The sequence below is a fragment of the Chiloscyllium plagiosum genome, unplaced genomic scaffold, assembly GCF_037043375.1.
Source record: "Chiloscyllium plagiosum isolate Xiang-an unplaced genomic scaffold, Cpla_swu_hap1 HiC_scaffold_25, whole genome shotgun sequence".
Lineage (NCBI taxonomy): Eukaryota > Metazoa > Chordata > Chondrichthyes > Orectolobiformes > Hemiscylliidae > Chiloscyllium > Chiloscyllium plagiosum.
In genome coordinates this window covers 61,683,822-61,703,354 of record NW_028270163.1, presented here as the reverse complement: position 1 = coordinate 61,703,354, position 19,533 = coordinate 61,683,822, and the positions used below count along the sequence as shown (strand labels likewise).

Sequence of the window (19,533 nt, the reverse complement as noted above, 5' to 3'; positions counted from 1 at the left end):
GGTGGAAGGTGAGCACCAGTGGCGTTCTGTCCTTGTTACGGTTGAAGGGGTGGGGTCTGAGGGCGGAGGTGCAGGATGTGGATGAGATGCGTTGGAGGGCATCTTTAACCACGTGGGAAGGGAAATTGCGGTCTCTAAAGAAGGAGGCCATCTGGTGTGTTCTGTGGTGGAACTGGTCCTCCTGGGAGCAGATACAGTGAAGGTGGAGGAATTGGGAATACGGGATGGCATTTTTGCAGGAGGTAGGGTGGGTAGAGGTGTAATCCAGGTAGCTGTGGGAGTCGGTGGGTTTGTAAAAAATGTCAGTGTCAAGTTGGTCGTCATTAATGGGGATGGAGAGGTCCAGGAAGGGGAGGGAGGTGTCAGAGATGGTCCAGGTAAATTTAAGGTCAGGATGGAATGTGTTGGTGAAGTTGATGAATTGCTCAACCTCCTCGCGGGAGCACGAGGTGGCGCCAATGCAGTCATCAATATAGCGGAGGAAGAGGTGGGGAGTGGTGCCGGTGTAATTACGGAAGATCGAATGTTCTACGTAGCCAACAAAGAGACAGGCATAGCTGGGGCCCATACGGGTGCCCATGGCTACCCCTTTGGTCCGGAGGAAGTGGGAGGATTCAAAGGAGAAATTGTTAATGGTGAGGACCAGTTTGGCCAAACGAATGAGAGTGTCGGTGGAAGGGTACATGAGAATCTGCCGTGTGTGTTGTGGGTGGCTTTCCCACGAGTTGTGGGTGGCTTTCCCACGTGTTGTGGATGGTGTGGGATATAGGTAAATTGATGTTATTTCTGCGAATTATAAGTTCTGATACAGAGTAAATGAATTCACATTAGTCTGTGATTGTTTTCTCAGCTAGGAGCTGAGTTAGCAAAAATGGAAACTACATAGAGGAAGGACTTAGCATGAGACATGATTACAGAACAATGGTAGAAATACAGGCACTAGATAAAATGCTGTGAAAAAAAGGCCTTTATAAACAGTAGGTTTCCCACTTGTACAGAGACACAGGAACAAACCCCAATTAAAAGGGCTTAGTGATAAGATGCTGTGAGGGGCAGCGCAGATGGAGGGAGTAGATAATGGTAAGCAAAGGATGGGATGACGTCAAACAACCTTATGGGAGGCAGAGATAGACATTTGTCACGGACAAGGCCGGATAAACAGAAGTTGTGGGATCAGTCTTAAGGAAATGAGTGACGTGAGCGGAGGATGGGGGCAAACAATGGAATAAGAAAAAAATATGGGGATTCAAACTGTATAAATTTCGAGAGTTTGTTGGATTTGATGTGCATTTGTCATTGTCTTACCTGGCATTAGACATTGCACCCACTTGCAAGTGTACAAATAAACGACACTGTTTCAGATTTTTGGTCACGGACTGAAATTATTGAAGTGAGTGAGCTTTTGTTTCTCACAAAGGCGTTCCCACGTGTGGCGGAGGGCGGTCCCACGTGTGGAGGGTGGCGGTCCCACGTGTGGAGGGTGGCGGTCCCACGTGTGGTGGAGGGCGGTCCCACGTGTGGTGGAGGGCGGTCCCACGTGTGGTGGAGGGCGGTCCCACGTGTGGTGGAGGGCGGTCCCACGTGTGGTGGAGGGCGGTCTCACGTGTGGTGGAGGGCGGTCCCACGTGTGGTGGAGGGCGGTCCCACGTGTGGTGGGTGGCGTTCCCACGTGTGGAGGGTGGCGGTCCCACGTGTGGAGGGTGGCGGTCCCACGTGTGGTGGCGGGCGGTCCCACGTGTGGTGGCGGGCGGTCCCACGTGTGGTGGCGGGCGGTCCCACGTGTGGTGGAGGGCGGTCCCACGTGTGGTGGGTGGCGTTCCCACGTGTGGAGGGTGGCGGTCCCACGTGTGGAGGGTGGCGGTCCCACGTGTGGTGGAGGGCGGTCCCACGTGTGGTGGGTGGCGTTCCCACGTGTGGAGGGTGGCGGTCCCACGTGTGGAGGGTGGCGGTCCCACGTGTGGTGGCGGGCGGTCCCACGTGTGGTGGAGGGCGGTCCCACGTGTGGAGGGTGGCGTTCCCACGTGTGGAGGGTGGCGGTCCCACGTGTGGAGGGTGGCGGTCCCACGTGTGGTGGAGGGCGGTCCCACGTGTGGTGGAGGGCGGTCCCACGTGTGGTGGAGGGCGTTCCCACGTGTGGTGGGTGGCGGTCCCACGTGTGGTGGGTGGCGTTCCCACGTGTGGTGGGTGGCGTTCACACGTGTGGTGGAGGGCGTTCCCACGTGTGGTGGAGGGCGTTCCCACGTGTGGTGGAGGGCGGTCCCACGTGTGGTGGAGGGCGGTCCCACGTGTGGTGGAGGGCGGTCTCACGTGTGGTGGAGGGCGGTCCCACGTGTGGTGGGTGGCGTTCGCACGTGTGGAGGGTGGCGTTCGCACGTGTGGTGGAGGGCGGTCCCACGTGTGGTGGGTGGCGTTCCCACGTGTGGAGGGTGGCGGTCCCACGTGTGGAGGGTGGCGGTCCCACGTGTGGTGGCGGGCGGTCCCACGTGTGGTGGCGGGCGGTCCCACGTGTGGTGGGTGGCGGTCCCACGTGTGGTGGAGGGCGGTCCCACGTGTGGTGGGTGGCGTTCCCACGTGTGGTGGGTGGCGTTCCCACGTGTGGTGGGTGGCGGTCTCACGTGTGGTGGGTGGCGGTCCCACGTGTGGTGGCGGGCGGTCCCACGTGTGGTGAGTGGCGGTCCCACGTGTGGTGGGTGGCGTTCACACGTGTGGTGGGTGGCGGTCTCACGTGTGGTGGGTGGCGTTCCCACGTGTGGTGGGTGGCGGTCCCACGTGTGGTGGGTGGCGTTCCCACGTGTGGTGGAGGGCGGTCCCACGTGTGGTGGAGGGCGGTCCCACGTGTGGTGGGTGGCGGTCCCACGTGTGGTGGGTGGCGGTCCCACGTGTGGTGGAGGGCGGTCCCACGTGTGGTGGAGGGCGGTCCCACGTGTGGTGGAGGGCGGTCCCACGTGTGGAGGGTGGCGGTCCCACGTGTGGTGGAGGCCGGTCCCACGTGTGGAGGGTGGCGGTCCCACGTGTGGCGGAGGGCGGTCCCACGTGTGGTGCAGGGCGGTCCCACGTGTGGAGGGTGGCGGTCCCACGTGTGGCGGGTGGCGGTCCCACGTGTGGCGGAGGGCGGTCCCGCGGGTGGTGCAGGGCGGTCCCACGTGTGGAGGGTGGCGGTCCCACGTGTGGCGGAGGGCGGTTCCGCGGGTGGCGGGTGGCGGTCCCGCGGGTGGCGGTCCCACGTGTGGCGGAGGGCGGTCCCGCGGGTGGAGGGCGGCGGTCCCACGTGTGGAGGGCGGCGGTCCCACGTGTGGAGGGTGGCGGTCCCACGTGTGGAGGGTGGCGGTCCCACGTGTGGAGGGTGGCGGTCCCACGTGTGGAGGGTGGCGGTCCCACGTGTGGAGGAGGGCGGTCCCACGTGTGGAGGAGGGCGGTCCCACGTGTGGAGGGTGGCGGTCCCACGTGTGGAGGGTGGCGGTCCCAGGTGTGGAGGAGGGCGGTCCCAGGTGTGGAGGGGGGCGGTCCCAGGTGTGGAGGGTGGCGGTCCCACGTGTGGTGGAGGCCGGTCCCAGGTGTGGAGGGTGGCGGTCCCAGGTGTGGAGGGGGGCGGTCCCAGGTGTGGAGGGGGGCGGTCCCAGGTGTGGAGGGGGGCGGTCCCAGGTGTGGAGGGGTGCGGTCCCAGGTGTGGTGGAGGCCGGTCCCACGTGTGGAGGGTGGCGGTCCCACGTGTGGAGGGTGGCGGTCCCACGTGTGGAGGGTGGCGGTCCCACGTGTGGTGGAGGGCGGTCCCACGTGTGGTGGAGGGCGGTCCCACGTGTGGTGGAGGGCGGTCCCACGTGTGGTGGGTGGCGTTCCCACGTGTGGAGGGTGGCGGTCCCACGTGTGGAGGGTGGCGGTCCCACGTGTGGTGGAGGGCGGTCCCACGTGTGGTGGAGGGCGGTCCCACGTGTGGTGGAGGGCGGTCCCACGTGTGGTGGAGGGCGGTCCCACGTGTGGTGGGTGGCGGTCCCACGTGTGGTGGGTGGCGGTCCCACGTGTGGTGGGTGGCGTTCACACGTGTGGTGGGTGGCGGTCCCACGTGTGGTGGGTGGCGGTCCCACGTGTGGTGGAGGGCGGTCCCACGTGTGGTGGAGGGCGGTCCCACGTGTGGTGGAGGGCGGTCCCACGTGTGGTGGGTGGCGTTCCCACGTGTGGAGGGTGGCGGTCCCACGTGTGGAGGGTGGCGGTCCCACGTGTGGTGGAGGGCGGTCCCACGTGTGGTGGAGGGCGGTCCCACGTGTGGTGGAGGGCGGTCCCACGTGTGGTGGAGGGCGGTCCCACGTGTGGTGGAGGGCGGTCCCACGTGTGGTGGAGGACGGTCCCACGTGTGGTGGAGGGCGGTCCCACGTGTGGTGGGTGGCGTTCCCACGTGTGGAGGGTGGCGGTCCCACGTGTGGAGGGTGGCGGTCCCACGTGTGGTGGAGGGCGGTCCCACGTGTGGTGGAGGGCGGTCCCACGTGTGGTGGAGGGCGGTCCCACGTGTGGTGGAGGGCGGTCCCACGTGTGGTGGAGGGCGGTCCCACGTGTGGTGGGTGGCGTTCACACGTGTGGTGGGTGGCGGTCCCACGTGTGGTGGGTGGCGGTCTCACGTGTGGTGGGTGGCGTTCCCACGTGTGGTGGGTGGCGTTCCCACGTGTGGTGGAGGGCGGTCCCACGTGTGGCGGGTGGCGGTCCCACGTGTGGCGGGTGGCGGTCCCACGTGTGGCGGGTGGCGTTCCCACGTGTGGCGGGTGGCGGTCCCACGTGTGGCGGAGGGCGGTCCCACGTGTGGCGGAGGGCGGTCCCACGTGTGGCGGGTGGCGGTCCCACGTGTGGCGGGTGGCGTTCCCACGTGTGGCGGGTGGCGTTCCCACGTGTGGCGGAGGGCGGTCCCACGTGTGGCGGGTGGCGGTCCCACGTGTGGCGTTCCCACGTGTGGCGGGTGGCGGTCCCACGTGTGGCGGAGGGCGGTCCCACGTGTGGCGGGTGGCGGTCCCACGTGTGGCGGGTGGCGGTCCCACGTGTGGCGGGTGGCGGTCCCACGTGTGGCGGGTGGCGGTCCCACGTGTGGAGGGTGGCGGTCCCACGTGTGGCGGAGGGCGGTCCCACGTGTGGCGGAGGGCGGTCCCACGTGTGGAGGGTGGCGGTCCCACGTGTGGTGGAGGGCGGTCCCACGTGTGGTGGAGGGCGGTCCCACGTGTGGAGGGTGGCGGTCCCACGTGTGGCGGAGGGCGGTCCCACGTGTGGCGGGTGGCGGTCCCACGTGTGGAGGGTGGCGGTCCCACGTGTGGTGGAGGGCGGTCCCACGTGTGGAGGGTGGCGTTCCCACGTGTGGAGGGTGGCGGTCCCACGTGTGGAGGGTGGCGGTCCCACGTGTGGAGGGTGGCGGTCCCACGTGTGGAGGGTGGCGGTCCCACGTGTGGTGGAGGGCGGTCCCACGTGTGGAGGGTGGCGGTCCCACGTGTGGAGGGTGGCGGTCCCACGGGTGGCGGAGGGCGGTCCCACGTGTGGTGGAGGCCGGTCCCACGTGTGGCGGGTGGCGGTCCCACGTGTGGCGGTCCCACGTGTGGCGGGTGACGTTCCCACGTGTGGCGGGTGGCGGTCCCACGTGTGGCGGAGGGCGGTCCCGCGGGTGGAGGGCGGCGGTCCCACGTGTGGAGGGTGGCGGTCCCACGTGTGGTGGAGGGCGGTCCCACGTGTGGAGGAGGGCGGTCCCACGTGTGGTGGAGGGCGGTCCCACGTGTGGAGGAGGGCGGTCCCAGGTGTGGAGGGGGGCGGTCCCAGGTGTGGAGGGTGGCGGTCCCACGTGTGGTGGAGGCCGGTCCCAGGTGTGGAGGGTGGCGGTCCCAGGTGTGGAGGGGGGCGGTCCCAGGTGTGGAGGGGGGCGGTCCCAGGTGTGGAGGGGTGCGGTCCCAGGTGTGGTGGAGGCCGGTCCCACGTGTGGAGGGTGGCGGTCCCACGTGTGGAGGGTGGCGGTCCCACGTGTGGAGGGTGGCGGTCCCACGTGTGGTGGAGGGCGGTCCCACGTGTGGTGGAGGGCGGTCCCACGTGTGGTGGAGGGCGGTCCCACGTGTGGTGGGTGGCGTTCCCACGTGTGGAGGGTGGCGGTCCCACGTGTGGAGGGTGGCGGTCCCACGTGTGGTGGAGGGCGGTCCCACGTGTGGTGGAGGGCGGTCCCACGTGTGGTGGAGGGCGGTCCCACGTGTGGTGGAGGGCGGTCCCACGTGTGGTGGGTGGCGGTCCCACGTGTGGTGGGTGGCGGTCCCACGTGTGGTGGGTGGCGTTCACACGTGTGGTGGGTGGCGGTCCCACGTGTGGTGGGTGGCGGTCCCACGTGTGGTGGAGGGCGGTCCCACGTGTGGTGGAGGGCGGTCCCACGTGTGGTGGAGGGCGGTCCCACGTGTGGTGGGTGGCGTTCCCACGTGTGGAGGGTGGCGGTCCCACGTGTGGAGGGTGGCGGTCCCACGTGTGGTGGAGGGCGGTCCCACGTGTGGTGGAGGGCGGTCCCACGTGTGGTGGAGGGCGGTCCCACGTGTGGTGGAGGGCGGTCCCACGTGTGGTGGAGGGCGGTCCCACGTGTGGTGGAGGGCGGTCCCACGTGTGGTGGAGGGCGGTCCCACGTGTGGTGGGTGGCGTTCACACGTGTGGTGGGTGGCGGTCCCACGTGTGGTGGGTGGCGTTCCCACGTGTGGTGGGTGGCGTTCCCACGTGTGGTGGAGGGCGGTCCCACGTGTGGCGGGTGGCGGTCCCACGTGTGGCGGGTGGCGGTCCCACGTGTGGCGGGTGGCGTTCCCACGTGTGGCGGGTGGCGGTCCCACGTGTGGCGGAGGGCGGTCCCACGTGTGGCGGAGGGCGGTCCCACGTGTGGCGGGTGGCGGTCCCACGTGTGGCGGGTGGCGTTCCCACGTGTGGCGGGTGGCGTTCCCACGTGTGGCGGAGGGCGGTCCCACGTGTGGCGGGTGGCGGTCCCACGTGTGGCGGGTGGCGTTCCCACGTGTGGCGGGTGGCGGTCCCACGTGTGGCGGAGGGCGGTCCCACGTGTGGCGGGTGGCGGTCCCACGTGTGGCGGGTGGCGGTCCCACGTGTGGCGGGTGGCGGTCCCACGTGTGGAGGGTGGCGGTCCCACGTGTGGCGGAGGGCGGTCCCACGTGTGGCGGAGGGCGGTCCCACGTGTGGCGGGTGGCGGTCCCACGTGTGGAGGGTGGCGGTCCCACGTGTGGTGGAGGGCGGTCCCACGTGTGGAGGGTGGCGTTCCCACGTGTGGAGGGTGGCGGTCCCACGTGTGGAGGGTGGCGGTCCCACGTGTGGAGGGTGGCGGTCCCACGTGTGGTGGAGGGCGGTCCCACGTGTGGAGGGTGGCGGTCCCACGTGTGGAGGGTGGCGGTCCCACGGGTGGCGGAGGGCGGTCCCACGTGTGGTGGAGGCCGGTCCCACGTGTGGCGGGTGGCGGTCCCACGTGTGGCGGTCCCACGTGTGGCGGGTGACGTTCCCACGTGTGGCGGGTGGCGGTCCCACGTGTGGCGGAGGGCGGTCCCGCGGGTGGAGGGCGGCGGTCCCACGTGTGGAGGGTGGCGGTCCCACGTGTGGTGGAGGGCGGTCCCACGTGTGGAGGAGGGCGGTCCCACGTGTGGTGGAGGGCGGTCCCACGTGTGGAGGAGGGCGGTCCCACGTGTGGAGGAGGGCGGTCCCACGTGTGGTGGAGGGCGGTCCCACGTGTGGCGGAGGGCGGTCCCACGTGTGGCGGAGGGCGGTCCCGCGGGTGGAGGGCGGCGGTCCCACGTGTGGAGGGTGGCGGTCCCACGTGTGGTGGAGGGCGGTCCCACGTGTGGAGGAGGGCGGTCCCACGTGTGGCGGAGGGCGGTCCCACGTGTGGCGGAGGGCGGTCCCACGTGTGGCGGAGGGCGGTCCCACGTGTGGAGGAGGCCGGTCCCACGTGTGGAGGGGGGCGGTCCCACGTGTGGAGGGTGGCGGTCCCACGTGTGGAGGGTGGCGGTCCCACGTGTGGAGGGTGGCGGTCCCACGTGTGGAGGGTGGCGGTCCCACGTGTGGAGGAGGGCGGTCCCACGTGTGGTGGAGGGCGGTCCCACGTGTGGTGGAGGCCGGTCCCACGTGTGGTGGAGGCCGGTCCCAGGTGTGGAGGGTGGCGGTCCCAGGTGTGGAGGGGGGCGGTCCAAGGTGTGGAGGGGGGCGGTCCCAGGTGTGGAGGGGGGCGGTCCCAGGTGTGGTGGAGGCCGGTCCCAGGTGTGGAGGGTGGCGGTCCCACGTGTGGTGGAGGCCGGTCCCAGGTGTGGAGGAGGGCGGTCCCAGGTGTGGAGGGTGGCGGTCCCAGGTGTGGAGGGGGGCGGTCCCAGGTGTTGTGGAGGCCGGTCCCAGGTGTGGAGGGTGGCGGTCCCAGGTGTGGTGGAGGCCGGTCCCAGGTGTGGAGGGTGGCGGTCCCACGTGTGGTGGAGGCCGGTCCCAGGTGTGGAGGAGGGCGGTCCCAGGTGTGGTGGAGGCCGGTCCCAGATGTGGAGGGTGGCGGTCCCAGGTGTGGAGGGTGGCGGTCCCAGGTGTGGAGGGGGGCGGTCCCACGTGTGGAGGGGGGCGGTCCCACGTGTGGTGGAGGCCGGTCCCACGTGTGGTGGAGGGCGGTCCCACGTGTGGCGGAGGGCGGTCCCACGTGTGGCGGGTGGCGGTCCCACGTGTGGCGGGTGGCGGTCCCACGTGTGGCGGGTGGCGGTCCCACGTGTGGAGGGTGGCGGTCCCACGTGTGGCGGGTGGCGGTCCCACGTGTGGCGGGTGGCGGTCCCACGTGTGGCGGGTGGCGGTCCCACGTGTGGCGGGTGGCGGTCCCACGTGTGGCGGGTGGCGGTCCCACGTGTGGAGGGTGGCGGTCCCACGTGTGGCGGGTGGCGGTCCCACGTGTGGAGGGTGGCGGTCCCACGTGTGGCGGGTGGCGGTCCCACGTGTGGCGGAGGGCGGTCCCACGTGTGGCGGGTGGCGGTCCCACGTGTGGCGGGTGGCGGTCCCACGTGTGGCGGGTGGCGGTCCCACGTGTGGCGGGTGGCGGTCCCACGTGTGGAGGGTGGCGGTCCCACGTGTGGCGGAGGGCGGTCCCACGTGTGGCGGGTGGCGGTCCCACGTGTGGCGGGTGGCGGTCCCACGTGTGGCGGGTGGCGGTCCCACGTGTGGAGGGTGGCGGTCCCACGTGTGGCGGGTGGCGGTCCCACGTGTGGCGGGTGGCGGTCCCACGTGTGGCGGGTGGCGGTCCCACGTGTGGCGGGTGGCGGTCCCACGTGTGGAGGGTGGCGTTCCCACGTGTGGCGGGTGGCGGTCCCACGTGTGGAGGGTGGCGTTCCCACGTGTGGAGGGGGGCGGACCCACGTGTGGAGGGTGACGTTCCCACGTGTGGAGGGTGGCGGTCCCACGTGTGGTGGAGGGCGTTCCCACGTGTGGAGGGTGGCGTTCCCACGTGTGGCGGGTGGCGGTCCCACGTGTGGAGGGTGGCGTTCCCACGTGTGGAGGGGGGCGGACCCACGTGTGGCGGGTGACGTTCCCACGTGTGGCGGTCCCACGTGTGGCGGGTGACGTTCCCACGTGTGGCGGGTGGCGGTCCCACGTGTGGCGGAGGGCGGTCCCTTGTGTGGCGGGTGACGTTCCCACGTGTGGCGGTCCCACGTGTGGCGGGTGACGTTCCCACGTGTGGCGGGTGGCGGTCCCACGTGTGGCGGAGGGCGGTCCCGCGGGTGGAGGGCGGCGGTCCCACGTGTGGAGGGTGGCGGTCCCACGTGTGGCGGAGGGCGGTCCCGCGGGTGGAGGGCGGCGGTCCCACGTGTGGAGGAGGGCGGTCCCACGTGTGGCGGAGGGCGGTCCCACGTGTGGAGGAGGGCGGTCCCACGTGTGGCGGAGGGCGGTCCCACGTGTGGAGGAGGCCGGTCCCACGTGTGGTGGAGGCCGGTCCCACGTGTGGAGGGTGGCGGTCCCAGGTGTGGTGGAGGCCGGTCCCAGGTGTGGAGGGGGGCGGTCCCAGGTGTGGTGGAGGCCGGTCCCAGGTGTGGAGGGTGGCGGTCCCAGGTGTGGAGGGTGGCGGTCCCAGGTGTGGAGGGGGGCGGTCCCAGGTGTGGTGGAGGCCGGTCCCAGGTGTGGAGGAGGGCGGTCCCACGTGTGGTGGAGGCCGGTCCCAGGTGTGGAGGGGGGCGGTCCCAGGTGTGGTGGAGGCCGGTCCCAGGTGTGGAGGGTGGCGGTCCCAGGTGTGGAGGGTGGCGGTCCCAGGTGTGGAGGGTGGCGGTCCCAGGTGTGGAGGGTGGCGGTCCCAGGTGTGGAGGGGGGCGGTCCCAGGTGTGGAGGGGGGCGGTCCCAGGTGTGGAGGGGGGCGGTCCCAGGTGTGGTGGAGGCCGGTCCCACGTGTGGAGGGTGGCGGTCCCACGTGTGGAGGGTGGCGGTCCCACGTGTGGAGGGTGGCGGTCCCACGTGTGGAGGGTGGCGGTCCCACGTGTGGTGGAGGCCGGTCCCAGGTGTGGAGGGTGGCGGTCCCACGTGTGGTGGAGGCCGGTCCCAGGTGTGGAGGGTGGCGGTCCCAGGTGTGGAGGGTGGCGGTCCCAGGTGTGGAGGGGGGCGGTCCCACGTGTGGAGGGTGGCGGTCCCAGGTGTGGTGGTAATAACTGTAAGAGGTAATTTCGGTTTAAACTTTAAGATGTGCCTGGACCACAGACTGATCTATAATAAAAGACAAAACCTTTGTTTCTTTTCTAACAACCATTTTATATACTCAAAAGTGGAGTAGTTTAAATTGTGCAGAATGCTGACAATTTGTGAGACTGATCTATAATAAAAGACAAAACCTTTGTTTCTTTTCTAACAACCATTTTATATACTCAAAAGTGGAGTAGTTTAAATTGTGCAGAATGCTGACAATTTGTGAGCTATAGTAAAAGCAAGCAGGCTCTTGATTAATGAAGCCATTCACACAGCAGAGAAGGATGAGTCCTTCGCTGATAAGACTCCAGGATGGGAGTACGACTTGAGACATCTGTTTCAAGATTAAAGCTTTTGACTGATAAGACTACAGGGTGAGAAAAACAACAAACTTTGGAGACTCTGGAGCCTTTTGTTGCAGACTTTGTGATAAAAATAATGATGTTTTTAAGAATGTGAACCTCATGGCTTGTTGGAGCCAAGGAGAGGAGGGACTTGTCCTATAAATAATGGAGACTTTGTAAGCCTCAGCGCGCCTTTTCTTTAAGGGTGCCCGACTCTGCAGACTTGACTTGTTAATAAAACTTTGTTTTCCTGAATTTGTCTAGAGCGATTATTGAGAAGCGATTTTCGTTTCTAACAACTTGGGGGCTCGTCATCCGGGATCAACACTCTGGCCGCAAGGGGAGTTGAGGAAGGATATCGGAGAAGGTGCACCCTGCTGAGTTCAGCAGTCCCTGATTCCTTGCTTGTCGCCCCGCGCGGCTTGAGCGAGTGATATCCGGGAGGCTCAGGAAAACAAAGGAGGGGTGTACCCGAGGCAGTGGGGACGGTTAACGATCGAGTAATTCCGGTGCACCGAACCCAGGTAAGACAAAACTTGCGGGGACCGTGTTTCCGGAGGACTGGGTACCTACGGGGTGCCTGTGGATTTTTTTCTACAGAGACGTGGGACTCAGGAATCTGGAGGCCGGGGCTCGCCTGTGAGGGATTTTGCAGAGACCGTGTTTGAGGAGGAACGTGTACCTACGGGGTGCCTGTGATTTGTGTCACAGAGACGTAGGACACAGGAATCCAAAGACCGGGGGTGCCTGCAAAGGAACCTGGGCGATCACGGGACTGAAGGTCCGGGAATTGGCTACATTGTGATAGATTATCACGGGAAAAATACGAAGTCCTCGGAAATGGGAAATAAGGGATCTAAGGTGATTAAGGGAAAGGTAGGCTTAAACAGGGACAATGACACATACCCCGGGGTACCTGACGATAGTCCGTTAGGGAGAATGCTAAATAATTGGGATCAGGCTGGAAGAAAGGGAAAATCTAAAAGGAAGATGGTAAAATACTGTCAAAAGTGGTCCCAGAAACCTATTCAGGGCGACTCAGTGTGGTGGCCTAGATTCGGTACTGACGAAGACTGGGTCCGGCAAGCCCTCATTTTATATGTCAATTCAAAACCTGATGTTAATCTGGAAGAAAGTGATTATGCCCTTTGTTGGCTGCCGGTTACGATATCTTGTCAAATGCAGGTAACTAATAAAGACTCGAAAGGGCAGAAAGAATGGGACCCTTTAGATCACTTACCGCCGCCCTACGTGACCCCGTCTGCCCCACAGAATGTTCCTTCGGGTGACGACGATTCAGGGGAAGGGGAAGAAGATGGGGAGGAATCACAAACTACCTCAGGGGTACAGACCAGATCTCAAGCTGAAAAGGGTCACAGACAAAACCCTGTCTCGATTGCAAGAATGAATCCACTCCGGGAAGTGCCCATGGGGGGGCGAGGAAGGAAGGACGGGATATGTGAACGTTCCCTTGACGAGTACTGAAGTACGGAATTTCAGGAGGGAGATGAAGGGTCTACTAGAGGACCCCATGGGACTTGCTGAACAATTGGATCAGTTCCTGGGTCCGAATACTTACACGTGGGAAGAGATGTGTTCCATCATGAAAACATTGTTCTCTAGCCAGGAGCGTCAGATGATACGACAAGCTGCGCTCTTGATCTGGGAGAGAGAGGGGGGAGAAGGAGGGGAGCAGAAGTTTCCCCTCACCGACCCCGAGTGGGATAAGAACACGGAGGGAGGACGGCGCAACATGAGAGACATGCGGGAATATTGGATAAAAGGAATAAGACACGCAGCCCCAAAGGGGCACAATTTTACCAAGGCCTTTGGTAATCATCAAAACCCGGAGGAAACCCCTACGGACTTCCTAGACAGGATTAGGAAGAATGTGCAGCAGTTTGCTGGGGTGGACCCTGAGACGGACGTGGGGCAACAACTCATACGGGTAGAGTTTGTATCAAAGGCCTGGCCGGACATACGAAAGAAGTTAGAGAAAATGGATGATTGGGATAGTAAATCTTTAAGTGAATTACTACGAGAGGCGCAAAAGGTGTTTGTGAGAAGGGACGATGAGAAGCAAAGGAAGGCGACAAAGATAATGATGCAAACGGTGCAACAAATGACAGCTGGAAGAAAGGAAATGGGAGAGCCGTGGCAGAAACAGGAAAGGGGAGAGTCGTGGCAAGAGCAGAGGAAAAGAGAACCATGGCCGGAACAAAGGAAGAATGGAGGAACGCGAGACCGCGACAGGGAAACGAAGAGGACACTCAGATGTTACTATTGTAATGAAGAGGGACATTTTAAACGGGAGTGCTCCCGCTACAAGCGGGAGGTGAGGTCGTACGCCCTGATGGAGGAAGATTAGGGAGGTCGGGGGTTCCTACCCTTGGGGCAAAAGGACTATCGACAGGAACCCCTGGTAAACTTGAAAGTAGGGCCCCCAAGGATCGGAGATCACATTTATGGTGGACTCGGGAGCCGAAAGATCAAGTATAATCCAAATACCCCCCGGCACTCGAGCAGGAGGAACAGTTATGGGGGTATCTGGAATTGGAGGACAGAAATTACAAGTCCCAGTGGTAGAGGACGTGGAAATTGGATATGAAAACAGAACTACTAAACGAGACCTCCTTCTACTGCCATCGGCGGGATTTAATTTGTTAGGAAGAGACTTGCAGGTCAAACTAGGGATCGGAACGGTACCAAGTAACGGGGAAATGGTGGTAAGGTTGTTCGCCCTCACCGAAGATGATGATCAACAAATAGACCGGGAAGTTTGGTACCGAGAGGGGAACAGAGGGGGTCTAAACATCAAACCTCTCCAAATCACCATGTTACCAGGAAGAGGCCCGGTAAGAAGGAAACAATACCCGATTGCTATGGAAGGATGGGAGGGGTTACAACCTGTGATAGAAAGATTAATCACAGATGGACTACTGGAGGAATGTATGTCCCCTTTCAATACTCCAATACTCCCTGTGAGGAAGCCGGATGGGACGTATAGGCTGGTGCAAGACCTGCGGGGGTTGAATGAAGTAGTCCAGGCTAGATACCCGGTGGTACCTAATCCCTACACGTTAATGAGTAAAATTCCCCCCGAACATGAATGGTTCAGCGTAATAGATCTGAAGGATGCTTTTTGGAGTTGCCCCCTTGACGAAGAAAGTCGGAACCTTTTTGCCTTTGAATGGGAGAATCCCTTCACAGGACGAAAGCGACAGTTAAGATGGACGGTCTTGCCGCAGGGATTCACGGAGTCACCCAATTTGTTTGGACAAATACTGGAGCAGATCTTAGAAAGATTTCAGTGTAACGCGGAGAATCAATTGCTCCAATATGTCGATGATCTCTTACTCTCAGGACCAAGAGACGAGGAGGTACGAGCAGACACCGTTGCCCTGTTGAACTTCCTGGGGAAACAGGGTCTACGCGTCTCCAGGACAAAACTCCAGTTTGTGGAGCGAGAAGTAAGATATCTGGGCCATCAAGTCAGTAAGGGGCACCGCCGTATCACGCCAGAACGAATATCAGGAATTACGGGTATGCCAATACCCAGGACGAAGAAGGAAGTCAGGCAATTCCTGGGACTAGTAGGGTATTGCCGGATATGGATTGAAAGTTACACCACTTTAGTAAAATTTTTGTACGACAAACTGGGACAAGAAGGACAAAAGGTGGACTGGTCAGATGAGGAGGAGCAGCGATTTAATATTATTAAAAATAAACTGATTCGAGCTCCGGTATTGGCTTTACCCACCCTGAAGGAACCGTTCCAGTTATATGTTAATAGCGCCGGCGGAATTGCCCAGGGTGTGCTCACTCAGCTGCGGGCAGGGAAACGTCAGCCGGTTGCATTTTTGTCAAAAATGTTAGACCCTGTGTCACGTGGATGGCCGACCTGTATACAGGCAGTGGCAGCTACGGCAATGTTAGTAGAAGAGGCCCGAAAACTTACCTTTGGAGGAAGGATCACAGTATACTCCCCACATTCGGTTAGTGCCATACTGGCTCAGAAGGCTCACCGCTGGTTAACAGACTCTCGCATCCTAAAGTATGAGACGATTTTGATGACCGGGAACGATCTCAATTTTGCAAAAGATCTCAGTTGCAACCCAGCCCAGTTTCTGTACGGACGTCCTGCAGACGGGGAACAGGAGCATGATTGTGTGGAATTTGTGGACTTGCAGACCAAAAGCCGAGAGGACCTGCAAGAAGCCCCGCTGGGTGAGGGACAGGAACTGTATATCGACGGGTCCTCCCGGTGCATCAGTGGAGTACGATACAGTGGCTATGCTGTTATAGATGGTGCAACGAAACGGACGATTGAGTCTGGACGACTGCCCGGGAAGTGGTCAGCCCAATCCTGTGAGTTGTACGCCCTCCAGAGGGCCCTGAAGCTGTTGGAAGGGAAAGTGGGGACCATATATACTGACTCAAAGTATGCATACGGAGTCGTTCATACTTTCGGGAAAATCTGGAAAGAGCGAGGATTGATAACTTCCCGGGGAAAAGAATTAGCTCACGAACAAATGATCAGCCTAACGTTGGAAGCCCTGGCGTTACCTACGGAACTTGCAGTAGTCCATGTACCCGGTCACCAGAAGGGGTCGACACCGGAAGCGGTGGGAAACCGGCTGGCAGACGAGGAAGCCAAGCGGGCAGCGGTCGAAAAATCCGTCCAATTGTTAACGTTAATACCGTTGAGGGAGGGCCTCGCTAAACAACCCGTCTTCACCCAGGGGGAGATTGATAAAATGGATCAATTGGGTGCCCGGCTAGATACTAACGGGAAGTGGACGGTTCCTGATGGGAGACAAGTACTGAACAAACAGATCACCCGGGGTATTCTGCACCGATTACACCATCAGACCCACTGGGGGGTGCAAGCCATGTGTGACACAATCCTGAGAGACTATGTATGCAGGGGGATATACACATTAGCCCAACAAGAGGTAGTCGGATGCCCCACTTGCCGGCGTATTAATCAGAAGGCCATGCGTTCTATGCCAGCTGGTGGTCAGCCCCTAGCGATTAGGCCATTTCAGAGGATCCAAGTTGACTTTACAGAATTACCCCCAGTACAGAGATGGAAATATCTGCTAGTAATAGTAGACCATTTCACTCACTGGGTAGAGGCTTTCCCAACAGCCAAAGATGATGCACCAACCGTGGCCCGACTGTTGTTAGAGAACATAATCCCGAGATATGGCATAATGGAATCTATTGACTCCGATTGCGGGACGCATTTTATTTCTAAGCTACACCATTTGATCTGTAATGCCCTGGGCATCCAATGGAAATTCCACACACCCTGGCATCCTCAGAGTTCGGGTCGAGTTGAGAGAATGAATGGCACGCTCAAGACCCAATTGACTAAGCTGATGTTAGAAACTAAGTTACCCTGGCCAAGGTGCCTGCCCATTGCCCTAATAAGGATACGTACGGCACCTCGCCGAGATGTCGGGGTTTCCCCCTATGAAATGCTCTTCGGATTACCGTATTGGAGTAAGGTTGATGGATGTCCCACTCTACAAGGGGGGGATGTATTTATCCGAACCTATTTACTGGCCTTATCCCGTTCTTTTGCAGAACTCCGAAGGAAAGGTCTCCTGGCTCAGACTCCGCCGCTCGACTTCCTCCTGCATAAGGTGGAGCCCGGAGATTGGATACTTGTTAAGACCTGGAAGGCCGAAAAGCTCCAGCCGCGGTGGGAAGGACCGTTCCTGGTTCTGTTAACAACTGAGGCAGCTGTTCGAACGAAAGAAAAAGGGTGGGTCCACGCATCAAGGATAAAGGGGCCCGTTCCGCCTGAAGAAGAAAGCACCTGGACATGCGAACAAGGGGACAAGCCGTTGTCGGTAAAACTGAAAAGACAGCAATAATGAACTCTACTTGGACTGTATTGGTGGGGATATTGATCAGTTTACTCCTGTATGTGGGGGAGGGTGAGGGGAGATGTGACAAATGTCGAACTACAGTAAGACTTGGGATTCGAATCTATTCGGGATCATTTGTGTCCCATTCCTATGTGGACGATAGGTGTTACGATGTGAGTGCACGCCATGAATGTTGGGAGGATGGGAGACCCTATTATCAGGTATATAATAAAGGATACGGTGGCAAAATCCATGGATGCCCTATAAATGACCGCTGGGTGTGTATTAGCAAAACTGGGAGGCGGGACCTATCCTCCGTGTTGCTCAGGGAGCAGGTTGACAGAGTCAAGGAGACCAAGATACAGATCCCTGATCGGGGGTTGGGGAAAGAGCAAGACCGACAGGGAACGGTCGTGCTCCCTAAAGTGCCATCTGTATACGAAGCGGTAGAAGGACAGATTAAACTCCCTGATGTTACACAAAACCTGTTTATTGATCTCACCTCTAGAATAGCCACTGTTTTAAATGTTAGCAATTGCTGGGTCTGTGGGGGGCCGCATATTTCGGAACAATGGCCGTGGACTGGTCAAAGCTTAGACATAGGGGAATTGCTGCAAACCACTTGGACTCGTGACAACGACAGAAAAAGCCAGGGGTGGAGACTGACAAACAGCCCTGAGGGCCAGTTCTGTATTGAAGGCAAGGGGACCGTGAAGGTAGGGATTAGCCCCTGTCAGAATATATTGGATGCAACCACGCGAGTTTGGTGGCCTGAGAATATTGCTTGGTACATTGCAAACCGAGATCATCAAAATTGCATTCGGTTACGTTCTGATTCCTCCTCTTACGAGCTCAGTGCTGACCCTTCCGATGGCATGAAAAGAGTGTGGAGCGGTGGTTGTCAGGGGAATCAATGCTGGAATAATCCTGTCCAGACTCTGCCACGGGGTCAACAATCCGAATACTGGAATTGCAGTGGTCCTGGTCCTTATGAGGGCGTCCCTGGGGTAAAGGAGTTGTGGGATGACGTTGTGAGGCAGGGAGGGCCTGCTCCAGATGGCCTATTTTGGATATGCGGTAATCAGGCATACTCCAAACTGCCCATGGGATGGGCTGGGGTATGCTTCCTGGGTCTAATACGACCTGCGTTCTTCCTATTACCCCGGGAGGAAGGCGATGATTTGGGAGTTAAACTCTTTGACTCCCTGCGTAGGTCGCCAAGGGATATCCAAGTCGGTGATTGGGGGGATGAGTGGCCACCGGCCCGGATTATTGAATACTATGGGCCGGCTACTTGGGCACAGGACGGATCATGGGGATATCGTACTCCTATCTATATGCTAAATCGAATTATCAGGCTCCAAGCAGTCGTAGAGGTCATTACTAACCGGACTGCCCTGGCCCTAGAGCTGTTGGCTCAGCAGCAGGATCAGATGAGGGCTGCTATATATCAAAACCGACTTGCCTTGGATTATCTGTTGGCCTCGGAGGGGGGTGTGTGCGGGAAATTTAACCTGACAAACTGCTGTCTAGAAATTGACGATAATGGTAAAGCGGTTTTGAAAATTTCCGATGAAATTCGGAGATTGGCCCATGTGCCAGTACAATCTTGGCGTCCTCTTAGTGGCATCGGATGGTGGGATGGTCTCCTAGGTGGTAGCTGGTGGCGCAGGGCGTTGCTGGTGGTTGGGGGCGGCATGATTCTTCTTCTCGTATTACCCTGCCTAACTCCCTGTATTCAGTTTTTAATTCAGAAAAATATTTCCCGACTCCAGGCAGTGGTGGTTCCACAACATGGGACACGGGAACTTAAAGTGATGTTGCTGCGAAAGACCAAGGATTTCCCGGGCCCTTGAGGGAAGGGGGGGGGCTTATCTTGGTCAGGCACATCTTAAAGAAAGAAAAGGGTGGAATTGTAAGAGGTAATTTCGGTTTAAACTTTAAGATGTGCCTGGACCACAGACTGATCTATAATAAAAGACAAAACCTTTGTTTCTTTTCTAACAACCATTTTATATACTCAAAAGTAGAGTAGTTTAAATTGTGCAGAATGCTGACAATTTGTGAGCTATAGTAAAAGCGAGCAGGCTCTTGATTAATGAAGCCATTCACACAGCAGAGAAGGATGAGTCCTTCGCTGATAAGACTCCAGGATGGGAGTGCGACTTGAGACATCTGTTTCAAGATTAAAGCTTTTGTCTGATAAGACTACAGGGTGAGAAAAACAACAAACTTTGGAGACTCTGGAGCCTTTTGTTGCAGACTTTGTGATAAAAATAATGATGTTTTTAAGAATGTGAACCTCATGGCTTGTTGGAGCCAAGGAGAGGAGGGACTTGTCCTATAAATAATGGAGACTTTGTAAGCCTCAGCGCGCCTTTTCTTTAAGGGTGCCCGACTCTGCAGACTTGACTTGTTAATAAAACTTTGTTTTCCTGAATTTGTCTAGAGCGATTATTGAGAAGCGATTTTCATTTCTAACAATAACCATGTTGATGATGACATGTGGTGCAGAGGTTACCGTGGCAGGGTTCTACCGAGGTGTCCTGAAGGCTGCACAGTTTACTGAGAATAATGGTCTGGGCACGTTTTGGCGGTTGTTTGAAGGTGAGATATTCGTCATCAATGATGTGTTG

At 60.2% G+C, this 19,533-nt stretch overlaps 1 protein-coding gene across 1 annotated transcript; it reads left to right on the top strand.

Annotated features, from left to right (window-relative positions):
• Positions 1-16,477: 16,477 nt before the first annotated feature.
• On the top strand, positions 16,478-19,178 carry LOC148145346 (endogenous retrovirus group 3 member 1 Env polyprotein-like). The gene is made up of 2 exons (XM_088000791.1): positions 16,478-16,879; positions 17,749-19,178. Exons 1-2 carry the CDS (start codon positions 16,502-16,504, stop codon positions 18,751-18,753), a joined length of 1,383 nt encoding a protein of 460 aa, XP_087856917.1. The 5' UTR covers positions 16,478-16,501; the 3' UTR covers positions 18,754-19,178.
• The last annotated feature ends 355 nt before the right edge of the window (positions 19,179-19,533 follow it).